Source organism: Onychomys torridus, chromosome 7, assembly GCF_903995425.1.
Source record: "Onychomys torridus chromosome 7, mOncTor1.1, whole genome shotgun sequence".
In the NCBI taxonomy this organism is placed as follows: Eukaryota; Metazoa; Chordata; class Mammalia; order Rodentia; family Cricetidae; genus Onychomys; species Onychomys torridus.
The window spans coordinates 73259397-73286995 of record NC_050449.1 but is presented as its reverse complement, the minus strand read 5'-3'; the positions used below and the strand labels follow the sequence as shown (position 1 = coordinate 73286995).

At 42.5% G+C, this 27599-nt stretch overlaps 1 protein-coding gene across 3 annotated transcripts in view; it reads left to right on the top strand.

Annotated features, from left to right (window-relative positions):
• The window catches only part of Filip1 (filamin A interacting protein 1), a 168315-nt gene that overhangs the window by 125410 nt on the left and 15306 nt on the right, over positions 1-27599 (top strand). For all 3 annotated transcript variants that reach the window (XM_036194124.1, XM_036194123.1, XM_036194125.1), the window contains one exon: positions 22714-25519. In XM_036194124.1, coding sequence (XP_036050017.1) covers positions 22714-25519 — 2806 coding nt within the window. The remainder of the gene's footprint in view (positions 1-22713; positions 25520-27599) is intronic.

Sequence of the window (27599 nt, the reverse complement as noted above, 5' to 3'; positions counted from 1 at the left end):
TGACATCACAGGGGAATGTCACCCAGCTTTCACGTTAGGGAAGAACTCACCAGGGATTTTAGTTTGCTTTGTCTATACTCCTTTACTGACTGAGCCACCATGCACTTGTACTTTCTTAAATACCCCAACATGCTCCTGATGACTTAGGCTGGCACTCTGAATTCCTCTCACATCTGAAGCATGGCTGGCTCTCTGGCAGTGGAGACTTGAGGAGGTTTGCAAACCACGTGGCTAAAATGCTCTGGTTCAATCCTCTTGAAGTGAGCATTTGTGTTCAGATCTTCTGGGAGCTGGCAGGACATCAGGTTGCCCATGCTGTAGCCCTGCCACTCTGGGCTCCCCAACCTCTCTCTCCTGGGTCCCCATCCTTTTTCTCCCTGTCTCTAGACTCCCTCTCCTTGTTCTTCAGCCTCTTTCTCTCCAAATTTTCATCCTCCCTTTCCTGACTCCCTAGTATCACTCTCCTGGCCACATTTCTGACCATACCCTGGAGTTCTAATCGACCATGCCAAGTCTCTTGTTTCCATCTTTGCTTGCTTTCCCTTCTCTTCCTCCCCAAAAGCCTTTTTGTTAGTGATAAACACGCCGCCAGGGAGGCATCTTTCAGATGCCTCTGTGTCTACTCTGAGCTGCACAAGGAGGAAAGTGGTGCTTCAGGTCCAGTGGCTTTGTCCTTGTTCACTAAGCTTGTTCCACTGGGTGTAGGGCTTCGAATGCTATGGAAGGGTAAGGTGCCAGTTCCTACACACACACACACACACACACACACACACACACACACACGCACGCACACACACACACACACGCACACGCACACGCATACACACTCACACGCGCGCACGCACACACATACACACACTTACACACACATACACACATTCACACACTCACACTCACATACACATACACACACTTACACACATATACACGCACACACACATACACACACGCGCACACACACATACACACACTCACACACACACTTACACACATACACACTTACACACATACACATACATACACTTACAACACTTACACACATATACACGCACACACATACACACACTCACACACACATACACACACACACTTACACACATACACACATTCACACACACTTACAACACTTACACACATACACGCGTGCACACACATACACACATGCACACACACTCACATACACATACACACACTCACACACATACACACACTCACACACATACACACACACACACACACACACACACACACACACACACGCACGCATGAGCAGGGAATCTCCTGCCACCTGCATCATTTGAACCCCACTCTCTATACTTGTCCTTCTCCACTAGGGATTCTCTCTTTTTTTTTTTTTCTGGAAAATGGTTTAAGTTAATAAAAAGGGAACCAGGGATACAGGATTAGTAGCAGGTATTGGTAACAGTCCATATCCAAACATTTAGTGAACACAGAAACCATAGGCTTTGGTATGAGGCTGGATTCATGTAAATTAGTACCGTATACAAAAATAGCTTGGTCTCTTAAGGAGGAGAAGGGTTCCCTTACCCTCAGGTTCTTGTGTTCAAATTCTATTGAAGAATCTTAAAAGGGAGAATTGAGCGTGTATGAAAATATAAAGAGAGATATTATCATTATAGTGGTGTCTTAGGATTATCAAGGCAGCATCTTTCCTAGAGCAGTCTATTGATAGACTAACCCTGGAACTAGTTTTGAAGATGATTTTGAACTGCATCTACAGTATTTTACTTAGGGTGCATTTTACTGGGGGTGACTATGTGGTGAGGCTGAGGGTGTTCATGGGAGAGCTAAATAAAGCCTAAACTAACCCTTGCTATTATCTCTAGAGTATAAAAACAATATATGCAGAAAGTATTTTCACTTTTAGAGGCTTGTTCAATTCATATGATACAAGAGTTCCACAAATTATTACAAATGGACATTGTGTTGTTCTGTGTTTTCACAGATTGGCCATAGTTTACCACCATATACTGCATACCTCTACACATAGAGTCCCAAGTTGGAAAGAGAAAACAACATGAAAAAGGTGGTGGTTTACTTTGGAATTTTAGTAATAAAGTATCTTGCTGCATTAATTAAGATAAGGATAAATTAAGATAAATTTAATGGATAAATAAGGCTTCCTTGCTTAAATAACATACTATATTCAGTTTGGCCCATGTTTCTATCGGCCTTGATCTTTGAAGGCACAGTTCTGAGCAGATGAGATCACCTCTAGAGTTTGGACTTTATCCTCTGTCTGAGCTGCATGTCTTGTGATTGCAATCTTAAGCTTCACTAGGGCTGCTCCAAGGCTGTCAGACTAGAACACAGTTCCATCAAAATGAAGTGCGTGTGTGCTGTCTAAATCTATTTGCAGGTTGTAAAGCTTTTGGATGTTATAGGCTCAGCTGGGAGCAACATAAATAATGACATCATCATATAATACTGCAGCAAAGCTTCCAAGTCCATGTTCATTGTTTTGAAGAACGGTACAAATCAGCATCTCAAGAGAAACTCTTTTACCTGTGCAGTGAAGAGTGTCCGGAGTAGGGACCTGAGTGGAGGAGAAGCCCCTGTAAATTATCGTGAGGTAGTCTCTGCTACCCTGGTTGCTCAAGTAGGAAATGACCTCTCAAAACCTACAGTTTCTTTAGGACTTTAAAAAAAAGATTTATTTTATTTTATGTGTGTGAATGTTTGCCTGCACATGTATCTGTGCATCACATGCATACTGTGCCCACAGAAGCCAGAAGAGGATGCCAGATTCCATGAAAGTGGAGTTAGAGGCGATCAAAAGCCACCATGTGGGTGCTGAGAATCAAACCAGGGGCCTCTGCAAGAGCAACAGTACTCTTAACTGCTGAGCGTCTCTCCAGCCAGTCAAGACCTACAACATCTGAACACTTGCTCTAGTGGTCTGGCATCACTGGGGAGTTTTACATTAGAAAACATCCGAGCCCTCTTCTCTGAGCTTAGCACGTGACTAAAGGCTAGCGTTATGAACCTTTCTGGTAAGATAGACACATGCACCACCTTGTTTACATCTTACAAAACTGTGCCGTTGATTCTTGTCTCCACTGGCAAATGGGGAAGTAGATTAACTTCCTTCCACCAAGTTCCCTTTCCAGCAGATAACTGCCAGAGTCAGGTGTGTAACCTAAGTTTTTCTGCTTTCAATTTCTGACCTTCTGAATAAAGGAACAGTTTTCATTCCCCCAAATGTATGTAGGAGGCAGAGAGAGGTGACTTGGAAGTTGGTTGGACGTTGACTTCATAGAGCTTATACTTGATTAGGAGACTTACCACTTACAATTAGTGTCCTACTGACCAAGAAACCTGGTTGTTTGATTTGGTTTGGTGGTGGGTGTGTGTGTGTGTGTGTGGTGGTGTGTGGGGGTGGTGGTGTTGAGTGGGGGGGGTGAGGGGGTGGTGGTGGGGATTTGTGTGTGGGTGGTGGTAGTGGGATGTGTGTCTGGGTATGTGTGTGGTGGTGGTGGTGGTATGGGGGGGATGGTGAGTGGGGGGCTATTGGGGGTGGTGGTGTGTGGGAGGGGGTGGTGGGTAGTGGTGGTGGTGTGTGTGTGTGTGGTGAGTGTGTGTGTGTGTGTGTGTGTGTGTGTGTGTGTGGTGATGGTGAGTGAGGGGGTGGAGGGTAGGGAGTGGGGGTGTTGTGTGGTGGGTGGTGGTGGTGTGTGTATGTGTGTGTTAGGGGTGGTGGTGGTTAGTATGTGTGTATGGTGGTGGTGTAGGGTGTGTGTGTGTGTGTGTGTGTGTGGTGGTGGTGGTGTGTGTGTGTGTGTGTGTGTGTGTATGTGTGTGTGTGTTGGGGGTGGTGGTGGTTAGTATGTGCGTATGGTGGGGGTGGGGTGGGGGGGTGGTGTGTGTGTGTGTGTGTGTGTGTATGTGTGTGGTGGTGGTGATGGTGGTGCTGTGTGTGTGGTGGTGGTGGTGGTGCTTGTTTGTTTGTTTGATTTTGAGACAGGTCTCCTTGTCACCTGGAAGGCTGGCCTAGAAGTCACTATGTGGACTAGGCTGGCTTTGAACTCACAGCCATTTGCATGCCTCTGACTCCTGTGCGCTGGGGTTAAAGAAGAGGGCCACATTTCTGGCTTATGAACAGCAGTTTTTAAGAAAGAAGAGGAATTAAGAATTGAGAAGTCTAATGATCAACCCACACAGGCTGGTGGTGGGAGGAGCCCAGCCAGAAGACTGCCTGTCATCCTGTCACATCATCCTGTCACATCATCCTGTCACAAAAATGCAATGAAGGAGGGCTTGAGCAAGAGGAGCAGGTGAAAGCAGTGGCTGTGGACGTACAGCAGGGTCTCCACAGCAACAACAACAAAATGTTTGCCATAGGATCTTTCAGAGCTGAGAGTCCCCTTACATCTTCTTCGGCAGTTTCTTGTGAATATTATTCTCAAAGACTGGGGACTTATGAGTCTGCTGGCAAAGTTGTGTCTGAGAGCAGGGATAAAGGGACCTTGTAATACCAAGGATGCCACTGGAGAATGCTGGTCCTCAGAGTGAAAAAAAAAGCGAACATGTGCATAAGATACTGTTTTCAAACATTCCTGGTAGCAGAGTAGAAGATGCTCAGTGTCGTGGATTACACAGTTTAATTGACATAAGCCATGACACAAAAAAAGGTCAACTTCAAGAAGAGTTGTTGACTCAAGGAAATAATGTGTTTGCCTACTCTGGCTGGTGGTGGAGCAGGTGGAGCATGGGATATTAATAACAACCCCAAAAAAGCAGTTTCAGACATTGAAGGAATGGGAATACTTTCTTCAGTCATGGAGGCTTGATGAGTAGTTCTGAGAAAAATGCCCTTTACAGCGTAGCGTTCTCACAGGAAGCTAAAAACGTCTCAGTCAGTCGTATTAGATCACGTCTCACTTTGAAAGGCTGCCTTTGGATTCACGAGGCTGAACCTGCAGTAACCTCTGCCATCATATGGCTAGCAGACAGCAAGATCATGCCAGAAAGTTCTTTGGTGATAACATCATTGCCTTTCCAACTCTAAGACCCCTCAGTAAAGAACACACAGGATGATTTTGAATTTAAAAAGAAGTCCAAACATTTTATATTATTAATGGTATACTCTTAGACCATTGAAAATCTGAAGAATCCACAGTTGTATTCACTTCTATCCAGTATATGTACATTGTATTACATAATATTTAAATCATCAATGTTCATCAAAATGGATTTTAGATATGATACTATTTGTCAAGGGAAGTAGTGATATTTTGTACACTGTCTATACAGAATAAAATGTACTTTGCCTTGCCTCTTTTCAATTATAGGTTTAAAACCAATCATACTTACTTAAAGCTTATAAATATTCTTTAGGTTATTTTAAATATTCAATTGACCAAAAAAAAAAAAGGAAAAAATCCAAGGTCTCTTTTAAAATTCAGTCTCTTGATTGTGGGCTCCTGGAAAATCCAAAATAAATTACGTACTTTCCTCTTCCAAGAGGGAAGAGCCAGGATACAATCACAATCAAAGCAAAGCAAAACCACAATCCAGAAGAGTGAAAACTTAATGTCAGATATTTGGGATTCACTCATGATAGTCTGGGCTCCAAAGGGCTGAGAAGTCCCACTTCTCCAGCTTTGTCATCCCCAGCACATGAAGCTTGTCTGGTAGGGTCAGGTCAGCTCTACTCCATACCTATTGCTATGCTTGGTGGTCATCCAGTGGTCCTGTCATTTCTAATATGCTGGGGCATGAGCTCAAGGCAGGAACCTGGAGGCAGAAACTTAAGCAGAGGTCACTGAAGAATGTTACATGCTGGTTTATTTCTTCTGGAATACTCAGCATGCTTTTTTATATACCCCAAGCCTATCTGCCTAGGAATGGTATTGCCCATAATGGACTAGGTCCTCCAGCATCAGTTAGCCATCAAGTAAATGCCTAACAGTCATGCGCACAGGACAGTCTGTTGGAGATAATCCCTTACTTGAGGTTCACTACCTCTCAGTGGTCCCATAAACTAGTAATGACATTGTTATTTGCCTATGTTCTGTCATAAAAGTACTGGAGAGCGGTAGTAACTGGGTCTTTTAACCTAGTGATTTCTGTTACCTGTCCCATTTGAAGAGCCAACCAAGAGCAACCACTGACTAAAAGGAAAGTCCCCCACTAGAGAAGAGTCAATAGCTGTCATTTGGGTTTTAGAAGCAAGGATTTGGGTTATGATGGAGGGCTATAGGGATCACCAAGGATATGCCATCAAGTAGTTACCACTTCCATCACTTACTTTCTATCCTGGTTAGAAAAAAATGCTTCTCCAAGAGGACAGGAACAACTGACAGAGAGTGCACTGTCTAAACAGAAGGCTTTGGGCTGGGGTACCACTCAGTAGTTGGGCACATGTTCAACATGCAGGAAGCACTGTGCTGGGGATGTCTTTCTGTATGCTGTGAATGTATTGCTCTGAGCAATTGATAAATAAAATGCTAATTGGCCAGTAGCCAGGCAGGAAGTATAGTATAGGCGGGACAAGAGAGAAAAGAATTCTGGAAAGTGGAAGGCTAAGTCAGGAAACGCTGCCAGCCACCACCATCAGAAGGAAGACGTAAGGATACCAGTAATCCATGAGCCATATGGCAAGGTATAGATTTATAGAAATGGGTTAATTTATGATATAAGAACTAGATAGCAAGAAGCCTGCCATGGCCATACAGTTTATAAATAATATAAGTCCCTGTGTGTTTACTTGGGTCTGAGTGGCTGCAGGAGCCAGGTGAACAGGAAAACTCCAGTTACAACACTGAGCTCAAATTCCAGCACCAAGAAAACATCCATCCATCCATCCATCCATCCATCCATCCATCTAAACAAAAAGATTTTGTCTAAGTTTTGGAGGCTAGAAAGCAAAGATATAGAGTAATATAAGCCCCAGATAGATTAGATGTGGGGAATTCGAGTCTAAAGAGATTCTTAGATGAGGTTCAAGGATGTCTTAGTGTGTAGATTATCATAACTTTGTACCGGATGAGTTAAGCAACAGCTGTTTTATTTTCTTGTAGTTCTGTAGCCTGGAAATCTGAAATCAATGTTTTAGAATGATTAGGTTTTGGTGGAACATCTTTTGACTTGCTCAAAGATGGCTGCCTCTTTGCTGAGTTATTCCTTCAGTTGAAGGAGAGAGACAGGGAGGGAAGTGGGGAGAGAGCTGGGAATCATTTTGTATGAGGTCAGATTAGGACCCTGACTTTCTGACCTGACTTTATTTTCTTCTTGAAACTGTATCTCTAAAAACAGTGACACTGGGGATTAGAGCTTTGACACACGAGTTCAGGGAGGAAAGAGGGCAGAATGCCACAGTTCAATGTGAACAGAAGAACATGGGGACATGTGTGGCTCTCTCTCCAAGAGTGTAGGAGATTTGGAGTAAAATGCTGTGTGCTGTATCAAGTGGTTGAAACATACCCCCCAAGTAGTCATTTCTTCTACCTGCCTTGTATATTGAACACTTGGAGGAAAACTGTGTAAGTTTCTTAAAATTGGAATATACATTGTCTCAAACTTCAATATTTTGAAGACAATGCAGAGTATCCACACACACACACACAAAAGTGAAGTCTTGGGCTGGGGAGATGGCTCAGTGGTAAAGAGCACTTGTTGCTCTTACAGAGGACCCAGGTTTGATTGCCAGCTCCCACAAGGTGGTTCCAGAAGATCCATTGCCTTCTTCTTACCTTTCTTGGCACCAAGCAGGCACATGATCCACAGACACATATTATAGGTAGACATAACATTTGCACATAAAATAAATAAATCTAATTTTTGATTTTTTTAAAAAGTAAACTCTTGTTTGAACATGATTTTTTTATTTAATCATAGATGGACTCAAGAAAATGGAAAACTTACTACAAGCAGTTGGAGAAGCCACAAATTACATCTTATCAAATTTAGATACTTTGAAGGCAATGAAAAGTACCAGAAAAGACATGGAAATCTGTGTATTTTAAACATGTTCCAAAATCAGTTGACAAAGTTGGGCCCTTAGGAATTAATGGCTGTTGCCCTGGTCATTTTATGAGTATAGTACAAACTGCTTAATTATGAACACAGGGAACAGCTGACCATGTTGTAGTCTGGGTTATTTCCCTCTGGCTTGGTCTGCTTTTTTTTTTCTTTTAAGAAAATCAAGGGTTGGGGATTTAGCTCAGTGGTAGAGCGCTTGCCTAGCAAGCACAAGGCCCTGGGTTCGATCCTCAGCTCAAAAAAAAAAAGACAGGCAAGCTCTTTAGCTGGGCCTTGGTGGTGCACGCCTTTAATCCCAGCACTTGGGAGGCAGAGCCAGGCGGATCTTTGTGAGTTTGAGGCCAGCCTGGTCTCCAAAGCGAGTTCCAGGAAAGGTGCTAAGCTACACAGGGAAACCCTGTCTCGAAAAAAAAAAAAAAAGAAAGAAAGAAAGAAAGAAAGGAAGGAAGGAAGGAAGGAAGAAAGAAAATCACCATAGAACAGTTTTGGTTAATGTCCATGGAAAAGCATCTACTTTGTAACTTTCCAAAAGACAGATAAATCCTATGTAGTAAAAAATTATATGAGAAAAAATAAAATGTAATTGTAAAATATATAGCTAGAAAGCAAAAAAGCAGTATTTTGATTTTTAGCCATAAAATTTTATGTAAAGTAAAATATGTGATAACTTTAAGTATCAGTTGGAAGAAAAACCGCTGCAATAATGTTGCTGAGGCTGTAAATTTTCATTATATTTCTTTAACTTCTTATACTTAAAAAATTAATAAATCCAGAAGAAATGACAGGAGATACTTTAAGTCTTGAAAAAAAAATTACAGATAAGCACAACTTGGCCTGACTATTACAATAATGTAAAGAATAAATTCTTTTCCTAATAGCTGCACAAAAGCAAACTGCTTTAAATGGTGGGGAAAAAAATGAAGAGAAGAAAACCCCATGTTAGCAGCTGTACTAATGATGCACATATTTTCCACAGATTTGTGTGTTACTTCCTGGAATCCAGATACAAATTTACTTACTTACAAAGTTTAGTATGGTCTCACTTTATAGTATCTAGGTTCAGAAGTTGATCTGAATATTGCAGTAAAATATGCAAATTAAAAGAGGGCTATTTTCAGGTTAATCAGAGAGTCCTCAGGAGCTGGAGCAGATGAGGTTCTACAATCATTCAGTGAAAGTCACCAGGAGGGCTGGAGAGATGGCTCAGTGGTTAAGAGCACTGACTGCTCTTCCAAAAATCCCAAGTTCTATTCCCAACACTGACATGGTGGCTCATAACCATCTATAGTGGGATCTGATGCCCTCTTCTGGAAGAAAGGTGTACATGCAGATAGAGCACTCATATACATAAATAAAATAAAATAAAATAAAGAGTCACCAGGAAATAACAAATGCTCACATGGTTTTCTGCAGTTTCCATCAGTGATTTACAGCCTCAGTGGCTACCCAGGTGTTGGATGCCAACCTCCAATACCATTTCCTACCGACTTGTTTTTGATCTATCGATACAGTGATTTTTTTTTTTTTTTCCAAGACAGGGTTTCCCTGTGTAGCTTTGCACCTTTTCTGGAACTCACATGGTAGCCCAGGCTGTCCTTGAATTCACAGAGATCTGCCTGGCTCTGCCTCCCGAGTGCTGGGATTAAAGACATGCGCAATACAGTGATTTTATTGTCTATATTACAGGCAATTATAAAGTGGGATGTAACAATCTATCTGATTGACAAGCTTTCTGTCAGAGCATGCAGAAACAGTTTTCAATATTTTTTTTTTTGATTAACTGATGTCTAAGTTCCAGATAGAGAAAAGGGATTCAAATTGCAAAAACAACTGCTCTAAGGTGGCAAATTGCAGCCTCTGACCACAGATGTCATTTTGGGTGGATATTGTCTTTCAACACTGTGGATAAGATCAGATATTTAAAAGTGATAAGTTGCATCACTCTGTTGAACGGGAAACTCTGAGTGCTGCTCTGAACTGACAGCTGGCTGCCACCATTAAAACATCAGGCCAGGGTTGGGGATTTAACTCAGTGGTAGAGCGCTTGCCTAGCAAGTGCAAGGCCCTGGGTTCGATCCTCAGCTCCAAAAAAATAAAAAATAAAGAATAAAGCATCAGATCAGTGTTTTTACAGTCCATATACCAAGAAAGAGCTGGGAAAGTGCTGGAAAAACTGTGCTGTGTGTTAGCACTGCAGTGAGTGACTGCTTCAGGTTTCTATTTCTGCCCGTTGTCCAGGGAGGAAGACGGTCTTCAGATTAGCATTACACATCCTGTCCTCTGAGAGGGAGCTGGAACTTGGGCAGCTCTATTTCAAGTGTTTGCAGTTTGCTCCTCTCTGGCTCCTTTACCAAGTGTGCAGTCTTGTTTCCAGGAATGCTTGTGTTTGGAAAGTGCTCCGTGGTGGTGAAAAGCTTGAACAGGAAAGAGTCATCAAAGGTTGGGTCTTTCATGTTCAATGCACAACATGTTTAGTTCTTGGATGTGAGCTCTTAGCCAGGAAACCAGTTAAATAACACTCAGAGGCTGAGTTTGAGCCCCAGCTACAACTAAACTAGAGATCAACTTAGTCTTAACTGGTTCCTCAAGTTCAGAAATGCTGTGCCATAAGGATTTTCTTCCTATTTCTAGATAGCTCCTGAAGAGTAAGAGTTTACTAAACGGTTGTTGTTTTGTTTTGTTTATTGTTTACTTGATTGCTTATTTTGAAACAAGGTCTCACATAGCCCAGCCTGGTCTCAAACTTGATATGTAGCTGAGGATGGCCTTAAACTTCTGATGATCCTCTTGCTTCCACCTCCCAAGTGCTAGGATTGCAAGCATGCTCCATCACACCCAACTAGACTATTTTTCTGATTTGTGAGACAGGGTCCTATGTAGCTCAAACTGGCTTTGAACTCAATACGTAGCCAAAGGTGACCCCAAACTCCTATTCATCCTGCCTCTGTCACTGGGATGCTGGAGCTGGCCTTGCCCGTCCCCCACAGAGTCCAATTTTGGTGTTGGTGTTTCTCTCCATGTTGTTACCTGCACTTTCCCTTCATGACCTCTCTCTGTGCTGTAGGGTCACATATTCCCAAAGTTTCACATTCCTCCCAAAGACGCGCGTCTCTGTGAAAGGCTAACTCAGAACAAATTGTTAGCAGTGTGACCTGCAGATTCCTTTCTACAGTACAACGTGCCCATCCTTTCTGTTGCCTGTCAGCTCCACCTCCCAGGTGCTGGGATGACAGGTGTGTACTGTGCTCAGTTTTAGCTTTTTCTTAAATGAGTAAGAAAACACATAATCTGATCTGAAATATAAAGGGCTATGGCTCTTCCATATCCGATATGGGAGGAGAAGGGGGCAATATTTTGGTATACTTAGCCTTCATCATTTCTTACAATGTCACCAAATCCTGTATTCTAATCAGGCAACTGTTCTCACTCCGTGCCCTGAACTATAGCCCTGTCCCTCCCTCCAGGACTTTCTGATTTGCTCAGCTTTCCAACTACTGTTGGGTTTGTCTGATAACTCCTGATATTCATGACTCATAGGAATTTGGGGTTATCTCTGTCTTAAAGAAAGAGGCATAGTTGTGTGTAGCAATATGTTTACATGTAATGCACAATGCATCCGTAGATCTCCAGGAGATCCTGGAGGAGGACATCTCTGCCTCAACTAAAGAACTCCAGTCCCAGGCTTTCATTCTATGATCTCGTTCCTCACTCTACCGGGCTCCTCTCTGCATCCACTCCTCCCGATACAGAACAGAGCTGAGATGAAACACACGGTGCTGGCAAGTGACCAGCTATGCACACACCCCCTGGTTGCCATGATCTAAGTCTTTCTCACAAATGCCCGGGAATCCTGCCCATCCTATCACCTGCTCTTGTGATCAGCTTAAATAAACAGCCATCCTAAGAAGACTTGGCTTTGAGCCATGTGTTCCGTCATGAAGCCCAGGGGAAGCTAGATTCAGCACTCTGAGAAGTTATGACCATTCTTGACCCACTTAAGACTCAACCTGGAGAACCCAAATGCCATGAATACTTAACCATATACAGATAGAACACTGGAATATACATTTCAGTTAATTTGTACTCAAGAGCTTGATTGAGAAAGGCTACTATTTATAGAACAAATACTAGTCTTTAAATGAAACAATGTTTATTTAATTCATTAAATGATCATTGAGTAAGCATCTATATTGTCCATACTGCCAGCCCATTTGGATGCTAAATATGCTTCTACAACTCAATATGTCCTAAAAAAGAACTCTTGGCTACTTCCTAAACTCCATTCCTCCTGGAGTGGCAATTTCTGTTAAGATCTTATTCTAATTATTCAAATCGAAATCCCGATTATTCCTTATCTCTCAGCCTCCCGAATGCAGATACCAAATGTGTTGTATTGATTTGGCTTCCAAATTAAAATTTGGAATTTGGATGTTTTCTTCCATTGCCACTGTCCTGTTCCAAAGGGAAATCTTCTCTAAACTGCCAACGCAGTGCTGATCTGGGAGGGAACAACAGCTTCTTTTGGATGACTTGTCCACCCGTATCCTCTTTGCTCCCCAGCAAACTCTTTACATAGAATTTGTGTAAGTCAGAACCATCAAAAGAAAGTCCAAGTCTCTATAGCTGGATAGCAAACTGGGTCCTGTCAACTCAACTCTTTTCTATTCCTCTTTTTACAAATATGGGTCAGTCATAGCAAGCAGTATGTCAGAACAAAAGCAAATCTCAAACTGCATTTTATACCACATACAATTACCAGAAAGTAGTACTTATAAGTTGGTGGCAATCCAGTCCTCTGCCTTGAGGCTATGTCTACGAAGTCCCCATGCCAAAAGGTTCAATCAGGCAGCAATTGAGCCTTGTTATTCTGCCTTGTGCTCAGAACACAGGGTTCAAGATTGCCTCTGGGGCTGGAGAGATGGCTCAGAGGTTAAGAGCACCATCTGTTCTTTCAGAGATCCTGAGTTCAATTCCCAGCACTCACATGGTGGCTCACAACCATCTGTAATGAGATCTGGTGCCCTCTTCTGTATACATAATAAATAAATAAAATCTTAAAAAAAGATTGCCTCTGGATGCACAAAACCACAGATAATAGTGATCGTAATGTAAATGTTTTTCTTCTTATGCACATATACATTTGACAGTGTTCTAGGAACAGTGAGATATTAGTAACAATAACTAAGAACAAAATAGGACAAGTAACCTTAGCAAAGATTACTTAAGCATGATGTTTTATGGCTGTGGTTTTCTATTTAATATTTGTGGACTATAGCTGAAACTCCAGAAAATTAGCTATAGACCAGATGAATTTTCTAGATAAGTGGTAGAATTCTCTAATTTGAAGACACAAGCTCATTTTGAGGCCTGGACCTAAAGCAATACTCCTAAGAACATAAGGCTGTTATACAAACTTGGTCCTTACACCTTGTTCACACAAGGATGGATTGGACCATCTGTCCTGTACCAATCACTCTTTTGCCAATATAAACAAACAAACAAAATAAAGTAAAAGGTGATTTGAAGCTGAGGAATGGTTTAGTGGATAAAGTACTTGCTGTACAAATGTGAAGGCTAGAGTTTGGATACCCAACACCCATGTACATGTTGGGTGGCTGGTTACTACCTATAATCCTAGGACTTCAGAGGTGGGGACAAGAGATTCCAAGGGCAAGCTGGCTATCTAAACTAGCCAAATCATCGAGTCTTGATTCAGTAAATAAAGTAGAGAACAACAGAGGAGACACCTAAAGTCAACTTCTGGTCTCAGTGTACACATACACACATATACACCACACACACTACACACACATACACATGTATACACATATACACCACACACACCACACACACATACACATGTACACACATATACACCACACACACCACACACACACATACACATATACACACATATACACTACACACACCACACACACATACACATATACACACATATACACCATACACACACACACATACACACATATACAACACACACACACACACACACACACACACACACACACACACACAAATGATTTACAACATTTCTTTTGCCAACTGGAAAACCTTCTACTGCACAGTGAAGCCTATGACCTGTCAGAGCATCCCCTGGAACCTGTATCCCTGGTGAAAATGTTCTACCAGTCATTACATTGCTGTACACCTTGAAATGAGGATGAGCAGGGAGGCTCCAGGTTCCAAACAACCAGAGCAAGGAGAGAAAACAAGAGAGCTTTCCAGGTCTGTTTGCATGACTGGTAGAACATTTGTCTGGAGTTGTCTGGAGTCCCTGACCTCTGCACTTCTCACGGCCAGTTTCCTTGAATCCTTCATCCTCAAATGCCACTCCTTAGAGAAGGTCTTCAGAGAGTGAGCTCCACTTAGTCATATCATTGAATAGCTCTCTGCTCCCTTCCTGCCAGCCCTTAGCTTGAGTGTGGCTCACCCAAGATAGGGACTTGGTCTGCCTTGTTTACTGTGTTCCCAGTGCCCAGCACTATGGCTGCTCTGCTCCTGCAGATTAGGTATTTGCTGTGAGAGTGAATATAAGATACTTTCTTAAAACAGAACCGCTGAGAAAGAAGTGGCCTTGCTTCTCAGGATCTGATAGTGGGGCAATTCTAGACACGGTTTCTCTGTAGCTTTGGAGGCTGTCTTGGAACTCGCTTTGTAGACCAGGCTGGCCTCGAACTCACAGAGATCCACCTGCCTCTGCCTCCCGAGTGCTGGGATTACAGGCGTGCACCACCACCGCCCAGCTCACTTAAAATTTTTAAGTGAAAACTTTAAAAGGGAAAAAAAAATCAGGGAGGGGAACATACAGGCAGAGGCAGAGATACCTGGGAGAGTCTAGCGTGGAGCGGCAGACTGGACCAGGCCGTGCTGGGGGAGAGGGAGGGAGGGAGAAACAAGAGGTCAAAAGGGGCACAAAGGGACCACGGTAGCCAAGATGGCTGAGTTATATAGGGCAGAGCTGCTCAGGAAGGGGAGCCCAAGGACAGACAATCCACGGTAGTGGGCGAGGATGCCAGCCAGGAGGACCCCTAACAGGTGGGGACTGAGGGATGCTGGGAGAACTTGATGGCCAGTGGCAGCTTTGATATGTTAACAGACACCTCGGTGCGCCTTTTGTCCTGGGTTTGAGACCTAACAAGGACCAGAGTTGGGATCCCCAGAATCTACAGGGAGAGTCAGGTGGGTACGGTGGCCAGCCTGTGCCTAGGGGGTGAATCAACAGGCGATCCCAGAGCAAGATGGCTACATAGACTAGCCTAAAGGTTGAGCTCCATGTTCAGTGTAATACCCTGCCGCAATAATTAAGGAAGCCACTTTAAGTCAACTTTGGGCCTCCACATGTATGTGCATACATGTGTATGTGCACCATTCATGTGTGCCCACACACCCATACATGCATATAGACAGGGAATTTTTTTTTTTCTTCTGAAGACAGAAATCATCCTTAAACTAAAGAGTACTTGCCGTTCTATAGCTCAGGCTACAGTGTTGCTCTTTGATTACCAGGCAGCTTGGCTGAGTTCTCTCCTATGGAATGAATCATAGATGAGGCTCTGGTGGGATCATTTTAATTCCAGTCTGTACTGAGTAGAACTGTATGGTTTAGCAGTTTGAAAAGAAAAAAAAAAATGCAGACATGTTATACATATCTCTTCTTTATCTCACATTCTTCCTCTTCAACTTCAGCTCTATCTCCCTGATGCATTTTTCTCTGGGTTGAGCACAAGTCCGGCTTAGGGAAACCCCGCCTTTCCAGCCCAAGACAGCTCCACCTTTTCTTCTCACAGCCCGGAGGTAAAATCTGCACAATAATGAACCGTGTAAAGGAAGAATGATGTCATCACTTAGCAGGGCCCCGAGCTGCTTTACACAGGGTCCACCTTGCTTTGTTCGAATGACAGGGCCGGAATGTGATGGTTAATTCCCTGTGGAGTAAGGGGCTGAGCAAGGCCTGCTGCTGTTGAACAAAGTTCAGTACTGCCTTATATTAAAAACAAACAAACAAACAAACAAAAATAGTGGCATGCTTTCTAGTAAGAAGGTAAGGAAGTCAAGCTCTGCTGTGGTGTAAGCGATGCTGGCTCTTCAGTCCATGCGCTTTTCATTTGCTAAGAGGCTTCCTTGGCAGTGAACCCCCTTTCTTCAGAGTTACTGCAGCGCCTCTTGGGAGCTGGGTTTGGACACTTGTAGCATCCTGACTGACTGATGAGGGCTGTAGGGACAACAGGCTTTCAGCTCGCCGCTACAGGTTTTACTGAACGTGGATGGTGACAGCCCTCGACAATCTCGTTTATTGTGACTTTCCCTGATGCTTCAGAATCTTTGAAACCGGCAAGGATGCACCTTGTGGTATGATGAGCACTGATTTTCTGATGGAGGGGGAAATCTCATTCTGCAGAAACCACGGGGAATTTGTGTCAGAACTGAAAAAAAAAAATCCCTTTTACCCTCAGTTCAACTGATGTGTTCTGAATGCTTTGAACAGGAAACCTTGCTGCACGCATAGTTTCTGATGTATAATTCTTGATAAGCAAAACCAAAGCAAAACAAACTATGCTAATTGAAGGTTAAATGTTGCTGTCAGTATTTTTGTTGTTGTGGTTCCATGAATGTGCTGTTGATCTTTCCTTCTGTGATGTGGAGTAAACACTGGCAGTGATTAGAACGCAAGGCTCTGAAGAAAGTGTTTGTTCTGAAACACTTGAGTGCAGGCAACAGTGATAACAGATGCTTAAGCAAACAGGTTTGATTTCAAAGTGGGTTTGGGAGTAAAGTTCGGATTGTATTAAACAATTGTGAAAAAAGTTCAGCTTTAGCGGCTTTTCAAACATTGAGGAACACTGATTTCAGCGAAGCATATCCAAATAAACAGTTTCTAGTTAATGCTCAGTAGGGCTGGAGGGTACTGTGTTTCAGAAAGAAATCTAGTTTTCATTAAGATTGTTTCAGATTCACAGGACTCGTTTTGAAGACATTTGAGCATAAGGGCAAACAGCATGGTCTGTACCGTCAGATTTCATTTGTGTAACCCTATTGTTAGTAATATTTTGAACTTGTGACAAAAGTCTCGAGTTCAATAGTCATGGAAATCTTAGGTTCACCACTGACCTGCCTGCCTAGATCTTTAACTCCCACCCCTTAACTTGGAAAACTGGCAATCCTTTCTGAAAGCTGTAATGAGTTCTGCTTTCTTTCTTGTTTGGATTAAGACTAGTCAAAAATTGATATAAAATTAAAATTTATCATTTTGACTTGATTTTTTTCTCCTTCATTGACTGTTAAGTTGTCCCAAGATTGGCTAAAATAATAATAGATAAATCTTAACATAATAATAAAAATATTTAATAAACCTTCATATTAACATATATTTAATAGCTTTTTAAAAAGATCTTTAAATGCAATAGCAATACATTCTGAAGAGGGGGAAAGATTGCTTTTCTGGGTTAATGAATAAATGGACATGCACTACTATGAATGATTTTATGCACTTACTAAATTTGCTACCTAATTTCTGTCCATTTTATTTTTAAAAAGCCTTAAGAAAATGAATTAACCCATAACAAATTTGATTAGTATACCCTGATGAAAAGATTTACAATAGAATATTTTCTTTTGGGAACTCCCCAGATAAATACATTTAAAAACCTGACTTTTGTGAATGCATGTGCCCAGTAAAATGAGACAGCAGACACCTTTGAGAAGTGCCTTCATCTGTCTGAATATTCCTAGGAAATCTCCCTCATGTTCTGTGTGACCATAAGCAAATCCCATGAGAGAGAGGCCCACACTAACACATGAAAAGATATCCTCTGCTGTGACATCAGAAGCTAGACACTTAGATTCATCTGCATAGCCTCTTTTGTTCTTGGCATCCCGAAGTAAACCTGCCTGGAACTTACATTGAGAGGGAGAGTATTCTGTGACTGTGATGCACACGTGTCCCCTAGATGGAGCATCTCATAATTAGGTGTGATGAACATGGGCAACACATTTTTGGAGAATGGAATATAGAAATTCCCTTTGGGGCAAGGAGAGAGGTGAAATGACTCCTGGGAAGGTGAGCCCAAGGTGATGCATTTGGGTGGAAATTTTATATGGTTCATAGCTTTTTCGGTTCCTTGTGAAAACTGTTAAGTAAATGACTTTACTCAATTCTTTAGAAACATCTTAAAACACGGAGATGTCTGCTTTCTTCATCTCAGGCAGTTCTTCATTTTACCAACCTGAGAGTGTCTGCAAAGTACTTTGAACAACTTAGGAAGTGAGAAAACATTAAAATGTTCTTCCTGGGAGAAGACATGTGAACCGAAGCCTGAGAGTTGAGAGAGGAGAGTCTGTAGGAATATTGTGTATTGTGTCTAGTTCATTCAGGATGTTGTAACAAGACTGTGTAGATTTTTCCTTGTGGTGAGCCATGTGACGGCATAGTTAAGTTCTGCTGTAAGCCTTCTTCTTGTCTTTAGGCTGCAAGCATTTCTTTGTACACCTTTCAGTGTGGAGAGATAGCAAGAAAGACTTCTCTGGGATCCCCTTTCCAAGGACACCAACTTCATTCATAAGGGCTGACCTCATGACCTAATCACCTCCTAAAGACCAGTGAACTAGGGATTAAAATTTTCAAGACTACAAACTTGTAATCCATTCCATTTTTATGGGTTTTAGTTTGCAAGAGTACTTGACCATAAAAGATGAGGCCTGGAATCCAGTTATCATTCAGCAAGTCAAGCCAAACATTGTACACTGGGACTAGTTGGCTGGGAGAGCGACCTTTGTCTGGTTCTCAAAGAAGTACCAGTATGGTCTGCAGCTCTGACAAGAGAATTTAAGAGCAATGACAAAAATGTCACGTAATGAAGTTCACCATCCACGTTTCCATCCTTGACTGTCTCTTGGTAGCCTATATTTAAAGCATAAATGGTGCTTCTCCTGTTACCTTGTAATGACTCAAAAAATTATTAATAATATATAGTCCACTGTCTGATGTTAGGTAGAGGGCATTCAACCCATCTCTATTAAATTGCTCAGTGAGTTAATGAATCATGGTGGTAGTATTTCCGTATGCACCAAGGAACTTCATACTAGCATGTATGATCAAAGATTCCCCTCTTGATGATTTTCAAATATAGGCTTTCTAGTAGACATCAAAGTGTCAGAAAGTGCCAAGCATATCCATGGTTCTATACACAAATGACTAACAATTACCTAGAACTTAATTTTTGCTATGATGAATAACTTTTTATTACTAATATACTAAATTATTTTTTAAAAACTGTAAGATTTATTATTGTAAAATAGAATGGTATTAGATTTAGAATAAATTATATGTGTGTGTATAGAAAGAGGATTCATTAGAATGACTTACAGGCTATGGTCTGGCTAATCCAACCATGGCAGGCTATGAACAGAAAGGCCAAGAATCCAGTAGTTGCTCAGTTCATGAGGTTAGATGTTTCAGCTGGTCTTCCATACATGTTGGAATCCCAAAGAAGTAGGCTCTACTGTCAGTGATGGAATAGATGTAATTAGCAAGGTGAGAGCAAGCAGGCAAAGAGCAAAAGCTTCCTTCTTCCATATTTTATATAGATTTCCAGCAGAAGGTGTGACTCAGATTAAAGGTGGGATTTCCCAGATCAAATGATCTGTATTAAAGGTATCTGGATTAGCTGTGAATTTTCCTACTTCAAATTAAGCAGAAGTCGCTCGCAAGTGGGCTCTCCATTTTTGTGTTTTAGTTAATTTCAGGTGTAGTCAAGTTAACAGCTAAGAATAGTCATCATATCCTTCTTTTGTTATATTCAGTAACTAGACCTGAAGACACATTATTTATGTCTAATCTAGAGCAGAATTACACATAACTCATCAAAATCTTATTGAGTAGAACTTCATGGTGCTCTGCTTATGAGTTGTGTGTTTTTAAAACTACTTGGATTATACAACTAAAGTGTGTGTAATAACATTGCTCATTATACTCAAGTTTAGAGGCTGCAGTGTTACAGTGTAAAATCATGACTGTCACTACAGGGCTGTCCAGAGTGAGGTGAGGGCAACTCACAAAAGCTGCTAGCAACAAAAAGTTGACTTTTAAATTTTCTTCTCTTTTGATTTTGTGTCACTAAATTATCTGTCTCTTTACAGTGGACTAGGGTCAAAAGTTTAGAAAAAATGATTTGCAGTTGTGGTGGTCTTCACAAGAAGAAAAGAAGGAAAAGTATATAATGGTGTTATAAATACTTCCTTACTACTAAGAAAGATAAAACAAACTCATCTGGTAAAGGCACTTGCTGCCACGCCTGATGGCATGAATTCAATACCTGTGACCTACATGGTGGCAAGAGAGAACCAACCCCCACATTGTCCTCTGACCTCCATTTACATGCCACACATACACTCCCACACACATACATACACAATAAATGAAAAAAAAATGTAAGTTTAATATACCCATAAAGGTCAAAAGCTGTGTCCTCTTATCAAAAACCCACCATTTCTTTATATATACAAATGGCTCTTTAGCTTCCAGTTATCAGAGCTGGGTCTAGAGTGAGGCAAGTGAGATTCACACATTAGTATAAAATTTAAGAAGTCTCCAGAGTATCAGTAATCAAGATGTACTATATTTTAGTAACACAAATCCATGATGAGGAAAATGTCAACATTGCAAATGAAGGTGGGATCTTAACTCTGAAGCTGCATAACCCTGCCTCGCCCACCTCTCCCCATCCCACTCCTGTGCAGCACGTTGAGGATATCAGGTTATTTCTGGACAATTATAATAGTCAGTGACTTGAAGAGCTAGGGAGATTTATTAAAAAGAGCCTCTTCTTCCTTGATAAAGCCATGCCTCATCATGTGAACAAGCTGCTTAGCTCTGGAGTATTCATTTCAATGAAAACATGCATTGTGATTAAAGCTTTCAAATGGCATGCAAGCTCGACTCTTTTGAGGTTCATTCATCTTTAATTACTATCATGCCCTTGCTAGTTTGAGCCTGCCCTGTCTCTTCAAGAGACAGGCATGACAAGAGAGTTGGGGATAGGGAGGAGCAAAAATGGTGTGCTGATCAGAGTGGGGATTAGCATGATGTGGCCAAGAACAAGCCCTGGGTGACTTCAGTGACGTCAGTAGTTCACAGTGGGGATGCTGGTGAAAGACACCTTCTTAACGACGCAAGGAGACAATTACTGCTTGGGATTAATACCAATACATTTGGGAAGATGGTTGAAAAGTGAAGTCCAGGGGAAAAAATCCATGAAATCTTACATCACTTATTTCCAGGGAAAAGTGAGGATGTACACAGGCCCCTGTATTGGAAGGAACACAGACTAGTAACTGCTTCAAAACTGGTGTTTATTAAAAGCCTTGACCATAGAGCTGGACCTCACCTCTCTGTATTCCTCATAAAAGTATATCCTTAGGCTGTAAAAAGAAAGATAAATTCACAAATACGTGCAGATCAAAACAGAAAGAATACTTTTTTTTTAAAAAGCACAAGTTCGACTATCAAATAAAAATTTAGAAATATCTAAGAAATTTAATTTTGAAAATGTGAGGAAGAATGGAAGAATCATAACCACAGATAACAGAGTATCATGATGCTATAAGGAAGGTTAGAATATCAGAGATGAAAGGAACTGAGACTTGGAGGAAGAGGGAGAAGTTAAAACTTCAAAGGATAATTAAAAATTCCCATATGGAAAGTTTCAAATATTCTCAAAGACAAAGTGACTAGTATAATGAACCCTTATGTATCCACTGTTTAGCTTCCGGTCATTGTTTAGCAGATCGTGTCAATGGAAATTCTTGAGCAGAGAAGCCTTGGTATCAGAGCATATTTTGCCTTCCCCCTATAAGATGATAGTTATATAGTTATTTTGGGGGGGTATGGATTTTTTTGTTTGTTTGTTTGTTTGTTTGAGACAGGATCTTTCTGTGTATGTAGCCCTGGCTGTCCTGGATCTCGCTCTGTAGACCAGGCTAGCCTTGAACTCAGAGATCCACCTGCCTCTGCCCCCTGGTTGCTGGGATTAAAGACATTTGCCACCACATCTGGCTTGTGTAGTCACTTTCAAAGGTTCAAAATACAAAGATCTGTAAGTCCTTTTCTGATCTGTCTCTTTTATTTAAGTAGATTTCTCCCTTGAAGTTAGATGGTGTGGAAGAGATAAGTAAGGATTCTGGAGGCCTGACAGCTGAGTTGAATTCCTGCACTGCCACTCCCTTTGTGTGTATGGAGCAGGTCACATGTGCTCCCACGCCCACTCCCCACATGAAGGTGAAGAAGCAGTCCTTTTCTCGTAGGGTTCCTGTGAGGACAGAGTACACACTAGTTTCTGGAATACGGAAAGCACTATATAAAGTCATTATTGTTGCCCAACCTAAGGTACTCATATCCTGTGTTCAGCTTATAAAATGTCATAAATTAAACAATCCAGGAAGTAAATCATAAAACAGAAACTACTGCCCTCTGAGCCCCTTTCATGTCCCCTAGTAGTCACTGCCCCTCTCCAAGAGGAACTACTGTCCTGGCTTCTCACTAATTTTACTGAGAGCCATTGGTAAGCCATACTATTCTGCAGTAATAAGGGACCGTGGTATAGCTTTTTTTGTTTGTTTGTTTATTTTTAAATCTAAGACTTTATCTATGCGCTGATTCCTCTCTTAACATAAAGCTTACATTTTGGTTTTTAGGTTGAAAAAGCTCCTTGAACAAGAAAAGGCTTACCAAGCCCGCAAAGAAAAAGAGAACGCTAAGCGGCTCAATAAACTGAGAGACGAGCTTGTGAAACTGAAGTCCTTCGCGCTCATGCTGGTGGACGAGAGGCAGATGCACATCGAGCAGCTGGGCCTGCAGAGCCAGAAAGTGCAGGACCTGACCCAGAAACTGAGGGAGGAGGAAGAGAAGCTCAAAGCCGTCACCTACAAATCCAAAGAAGACCGCCAGAAACTGCTCAAGTTAGAAGTGGACTTCGAACACAAGGCCTCGAGGTTCTCCCAGGAGCACGAAGAGATGAACGCCAAGCTGACGAACCAGGAGTCTCACAACAGACAACTTCGACTCAAGCTGGTTGGCTTATCTCAAAGGATCGAAGAACTGGAAGAGACCAATACAAACCTTCAGAAGGCCGAGGAAGAGCTTCAGGAGCTGAGGGAGAAAATCTCCAAAGGGGAATGTGGGAACTGCAGCCTCATGGCAGAGGTGGAAAGTCTGCGGAAGCGCGTGCTGGAGATGGAGGGCAAGGATGAGGAGATCACTAAGACGGAGGCCCAGTGCAGGGAGCTGAAGAAGAAGCTTCAGGAGGAGGAGCGTCACAGCAAGGAGCTCCGGCTAGAAGTGGAGAAGCTGCAGAGGAGGATGTCGGAACTGGAGAAGCTGGAGGAAGCCTTCAGCAGGAGTAAGTCGGAGTGCACGCAGCTCCATCTGAACCTGGAGAAAGAGAAGAATCTAACCAAAGACCTGCTGAATGAGCTGGAGGTGGTCAAGAGTCGAGTTAGAGAACTCGAGCGCTCGGAAAGTAGACTGGAGAAGGCTGAGCTGAGCCTCAAAGATGACCTCACGAAGCTCAAGTCCTTCACTGTGATGCTGGTGGACGAAAGGAAAAATATGATGGAAAAAATAAAGCAAGAAGAGAGGAAAGTGGACGGGTTGAATAAAAACTTTAAGGTGGAACAGGGAAAGGTTATGGACGTCACTGAAAAACTAATCGAGGAAAGCAAGAAGCTTTTAAAACTCAAGTCCGAGATGGAGGAAAAGGTGTCCAGTTTGACAAAGGAGAGAGATGAATTGATGGGTAGGCTGAGAAGTGAAGAGGAGAAGTCCTGTGAACTAAGCTGCAGCGTCGACTTACTGAAGAAGCGGCTTGATGGCATAGAGGAGGTGGAAAGGGAAATAAACAGAGGGAGGTCAGGCAAGGGGCCCGAGTTCACCTGCCCAGAGGACAATAAGATCAGGGAACTAACGCTGGAAATCGAGAGGCTGAAGAAGCGTCTCCAGCAGCTGGAGGTGGTGGAAGGCGACTTGATGAAGACGGAGGATGAATATGACCAGTTGGAGCAGAAGTTCAGAACCGAGCAGGACAAGGCAAACTTCCTCTCGCAGCAGCTGGAAGAAATCAAGCACCAAATGGCCAAGAACAAAGCCATAGAGAAAGGAGAGGCTGTAAGCCAGGAAGCCGAGCTGCGACACAGGTTTCGGCTGGAGGAGGCCAAGAGTCGTGATTTGCAGGCTGAGGTGCAGGCTCTCAAGGAGAAGATCCACGAGCTGATGAACAAAGAAGACCAGCTGTCTCAGCTCCAGGTGGACTATTCGGTCCTTCAGCAAAGGTTTATGGAAGAAGAGACTAAGAACAAGAACATGGGGCGGGAGGTTCTCAACCTGACCAAAGAGCTGGAGCTGTCCAAGCGCTACAGCCGCGCTCTCAGACCCAGCGGGAACGGCCGGAGGATGGTGGACGTGCCGGTGGCCTCCACCGGAGTGCAGACCGAAGCCGTGTGCGGGGATGCTGCGGAGGAGGAGACCCCGGCTGTGTTCATTCGCAAATCCTTCCAGGAAGAAAACCACATCATGAGCAATCTTCGACAGGTGGGCCTGAAGAAGCCCATGGAACGGTCCTCGGTCCTCGACAGGTATCCCCCAGCAGCCAACGAGCTCACCATGAGGAAGTCCTGGATTCCTTGGATGAGAAAAAGAGAAAACGGCCCTTCTAGCCCACAGGAGAAAGGGCCTCGGGCAAACCCAGGTGCAGGGCACCCTGGGGAGCTGGTCCTAGCACCAAAGCAGGGCCAGCCCCTGCACATCCGCGTGACACCAGACCACGAGAATAGCACCGCGACCCTGGAGATCACAAGCCCCACGTCTGAAGAGTTTTTCTCTAGTACCACCGTCATTCCTACTTTAGGCAATCAGAAACCAAGGATAACCATTATTCCATCACCCAATGTCATGTCGCCAAAGCCTAAAAGTGCAGATCCGACTCTCGGCCCAGAACGAGCCATGTCCCCTGTCACGATTACTACTATTTCCAGAGAGAAGAGCCCGGAAGGTGGAAGGGGTGCCTTTGCAGACAGGCCCTCGTCTCCCATCCAGATCATGACGGTGTCAACATCCGCAGCTCCCTCTGAAATTGCTGTTTCTCCTGAATCCAATGAAGTACCAATGGGAAGGACTATCCTTAAAGTCACCCCAGAAAAACAAACTGTTCCCACCCCGGTGCGGAAGTACAACTCCAATGCCAATATCATCACCACGGAAGACAATAAAATTCACATTCACCTGGGTTCTCAGTTTAAACGATCCCCGGGGCCTGCAGCTGAAGGCGTGAGTCCAGTTATCACCGTCAGGCCTGTCAATGTGACAGCTGAGAAGGAGGTTTCCACAGGCACAGTCCTTCGCTCTCCCAGGAACCACCTCTCTTCACGACCTGGTGCTAGCAAAGTGACCAGCACTATAACCATAACCCCGGTCACAACGTCATCTACACGAGGAACCCAATCAGTGGTGAGTAGGCGAGGACCCAGAGCAAAGTGCAAGCAGGGCAGGGTAGGGGGAGGTGGGAGGGAGGCTGGAGGGGCATGACACTAACCAGTCCCAGCACAAAAAAAGAAATTCCGGCCTGCATCCAGAAACTCCCCAGGAGGCTGCCTACACAGAAAAAGATTTCACCTAGAACTGAAAATTCACATTTTGATAAATTGAATCAATAAGAAAATATGTCATTTATTCATGTAAGTTTATGGAGACCCCAAAACATACTTGCAAAGACAACCTTTTTGAGATGGCGCTATAGAATAATCATAAGGTTTAAAATGTGATTTTTTTCTATATTCAAAATACTTTTTAAAAATAAGCAGTCTATATACAGGAAGAGTTAAAACTGTTTCCAGGTTTATTTCCATGGTGTAAATGTTCAGTAGTGATTATGTATGGCCACAGCCGTACTTTATTCCAAAATTAGGAGTGAAAAATTTTCATATTAAAATCTTTTAAAAGGAAAAGAAGTGACTCTATCTGTCTAGAATCTGTATTTTATTTAACAACATCTTGCAAAGAGCATGCATTTTTCATAAATATTTATTTGATGACTAGATGGGATGATTCATTTGAAAATGTCTGAAGTACATCTTAAGTGTAAATTGTGTTTTTTCAAATACTTCTAACAACTGTCTCCATTTACTGGAGACAAATTTCTTTCTTTTTTTCAAGGCTGATTTCAGTTTTTATTTGTGTTTTCCAGCAAATGATTATCATAACACACATGCATTATTCTGGGTCAGGGATATGGTAGAGCATATCACTTAAGATTACAACTATGCATCAGCTTAAGTGATAATCACATGGGAGGTCTGCAGCAAGTAAAATTGATTATTATATTGTTCTCCTAAAAGCAGACTAAATAAACAGGCTGAATACATAGTAGTCTAAGTGACCTCAAGGTGTATTATTATCACTGGCTGTGAGGTCCATCAAAAGTTCTAATTTCTTAGAACGTAAGAGGTTTTTTTTTTTTTTAACTTTTATTAATTCTTTGTGCATTTCACATCATGCATTCTGATCCCACTTATTTCCCTGTCCCCTCATATCCACCCTCTGCCCTTGCAACCTCCCCACAAAACAAAACCAAATTTAAAAGAAAAACCAAACCAAACCAAACAAACAAACAAACAAACAAACAAACAAAACAATAAGAGAGGAGGGGAGGGAGAAGAATCTTGTAGTGGAAGCTGTAGAGTGGCCCATTGAGTCATGCAGTCTACCCTTTAGTCCATTCATCTTTACTTGCCAGTGTTCATTGCCAGGAGTCATTGGTCTGGCTCGAGGCCTCTGGCTTCTGCTGCACCCCCAGTAAGGGGCTTTCAATGGGGCTCCTCTTGGATATCCTGTTGTCCTGTGTCATGGAGATCCTGCTCTTGTGGATCTGTAGGTTCGGGGACAAATTTCCTGTACAACAGCACATACCTCTTAAATATTAATTTAAACTAATAGGCTAGAAATTGTGATTCTTAGCTACAGAGCATATTCTAGAGTTTATGGTGAAATCTCTTAAAAGCAAACTCATTATTAAAATATATGAGCCATGGCCCATCTTCCCATATCCTTAGTATCATTTACATTAATTCTCTGTGCACAGAGTCAAGGCAGAGTTTATAGCGTGAGTCGGTAATTGCTTTGGCAGGAAAGCTTTGAGTTATTGGCTCCATTGAAGTCCAACAGCATTCAGCACTGTTAGCCTTCTCAAAGGATGCTGCTCTGTTTCTCAAAGGATGCTGCACTGTTAGCCTTCTCAAAGGATGCTGCACTGTTAGCCTTCTCAAAGGATGCTGCACTGTTAGCCTTCTCAAAGGATGCTGCTCTGTTTCTCAAAGGATGCTGCACTGTTAGCCTTCTCAAAGGATGCTGCTCTGTTTCTCAGGAGGACAAAGCACAGCTCCACTGGGCAAGGTCTTTTGTCTCTGCATTTTGTAAATCATTGTATTGTAGAGCAGATTCTTCTGCTGCTGCATCATCTTCTCATTTCGAAGTTCAGATTGATAGTCTTACCCTCTGACTGCCACTTAAGCCCTACACACAAACAAGATTT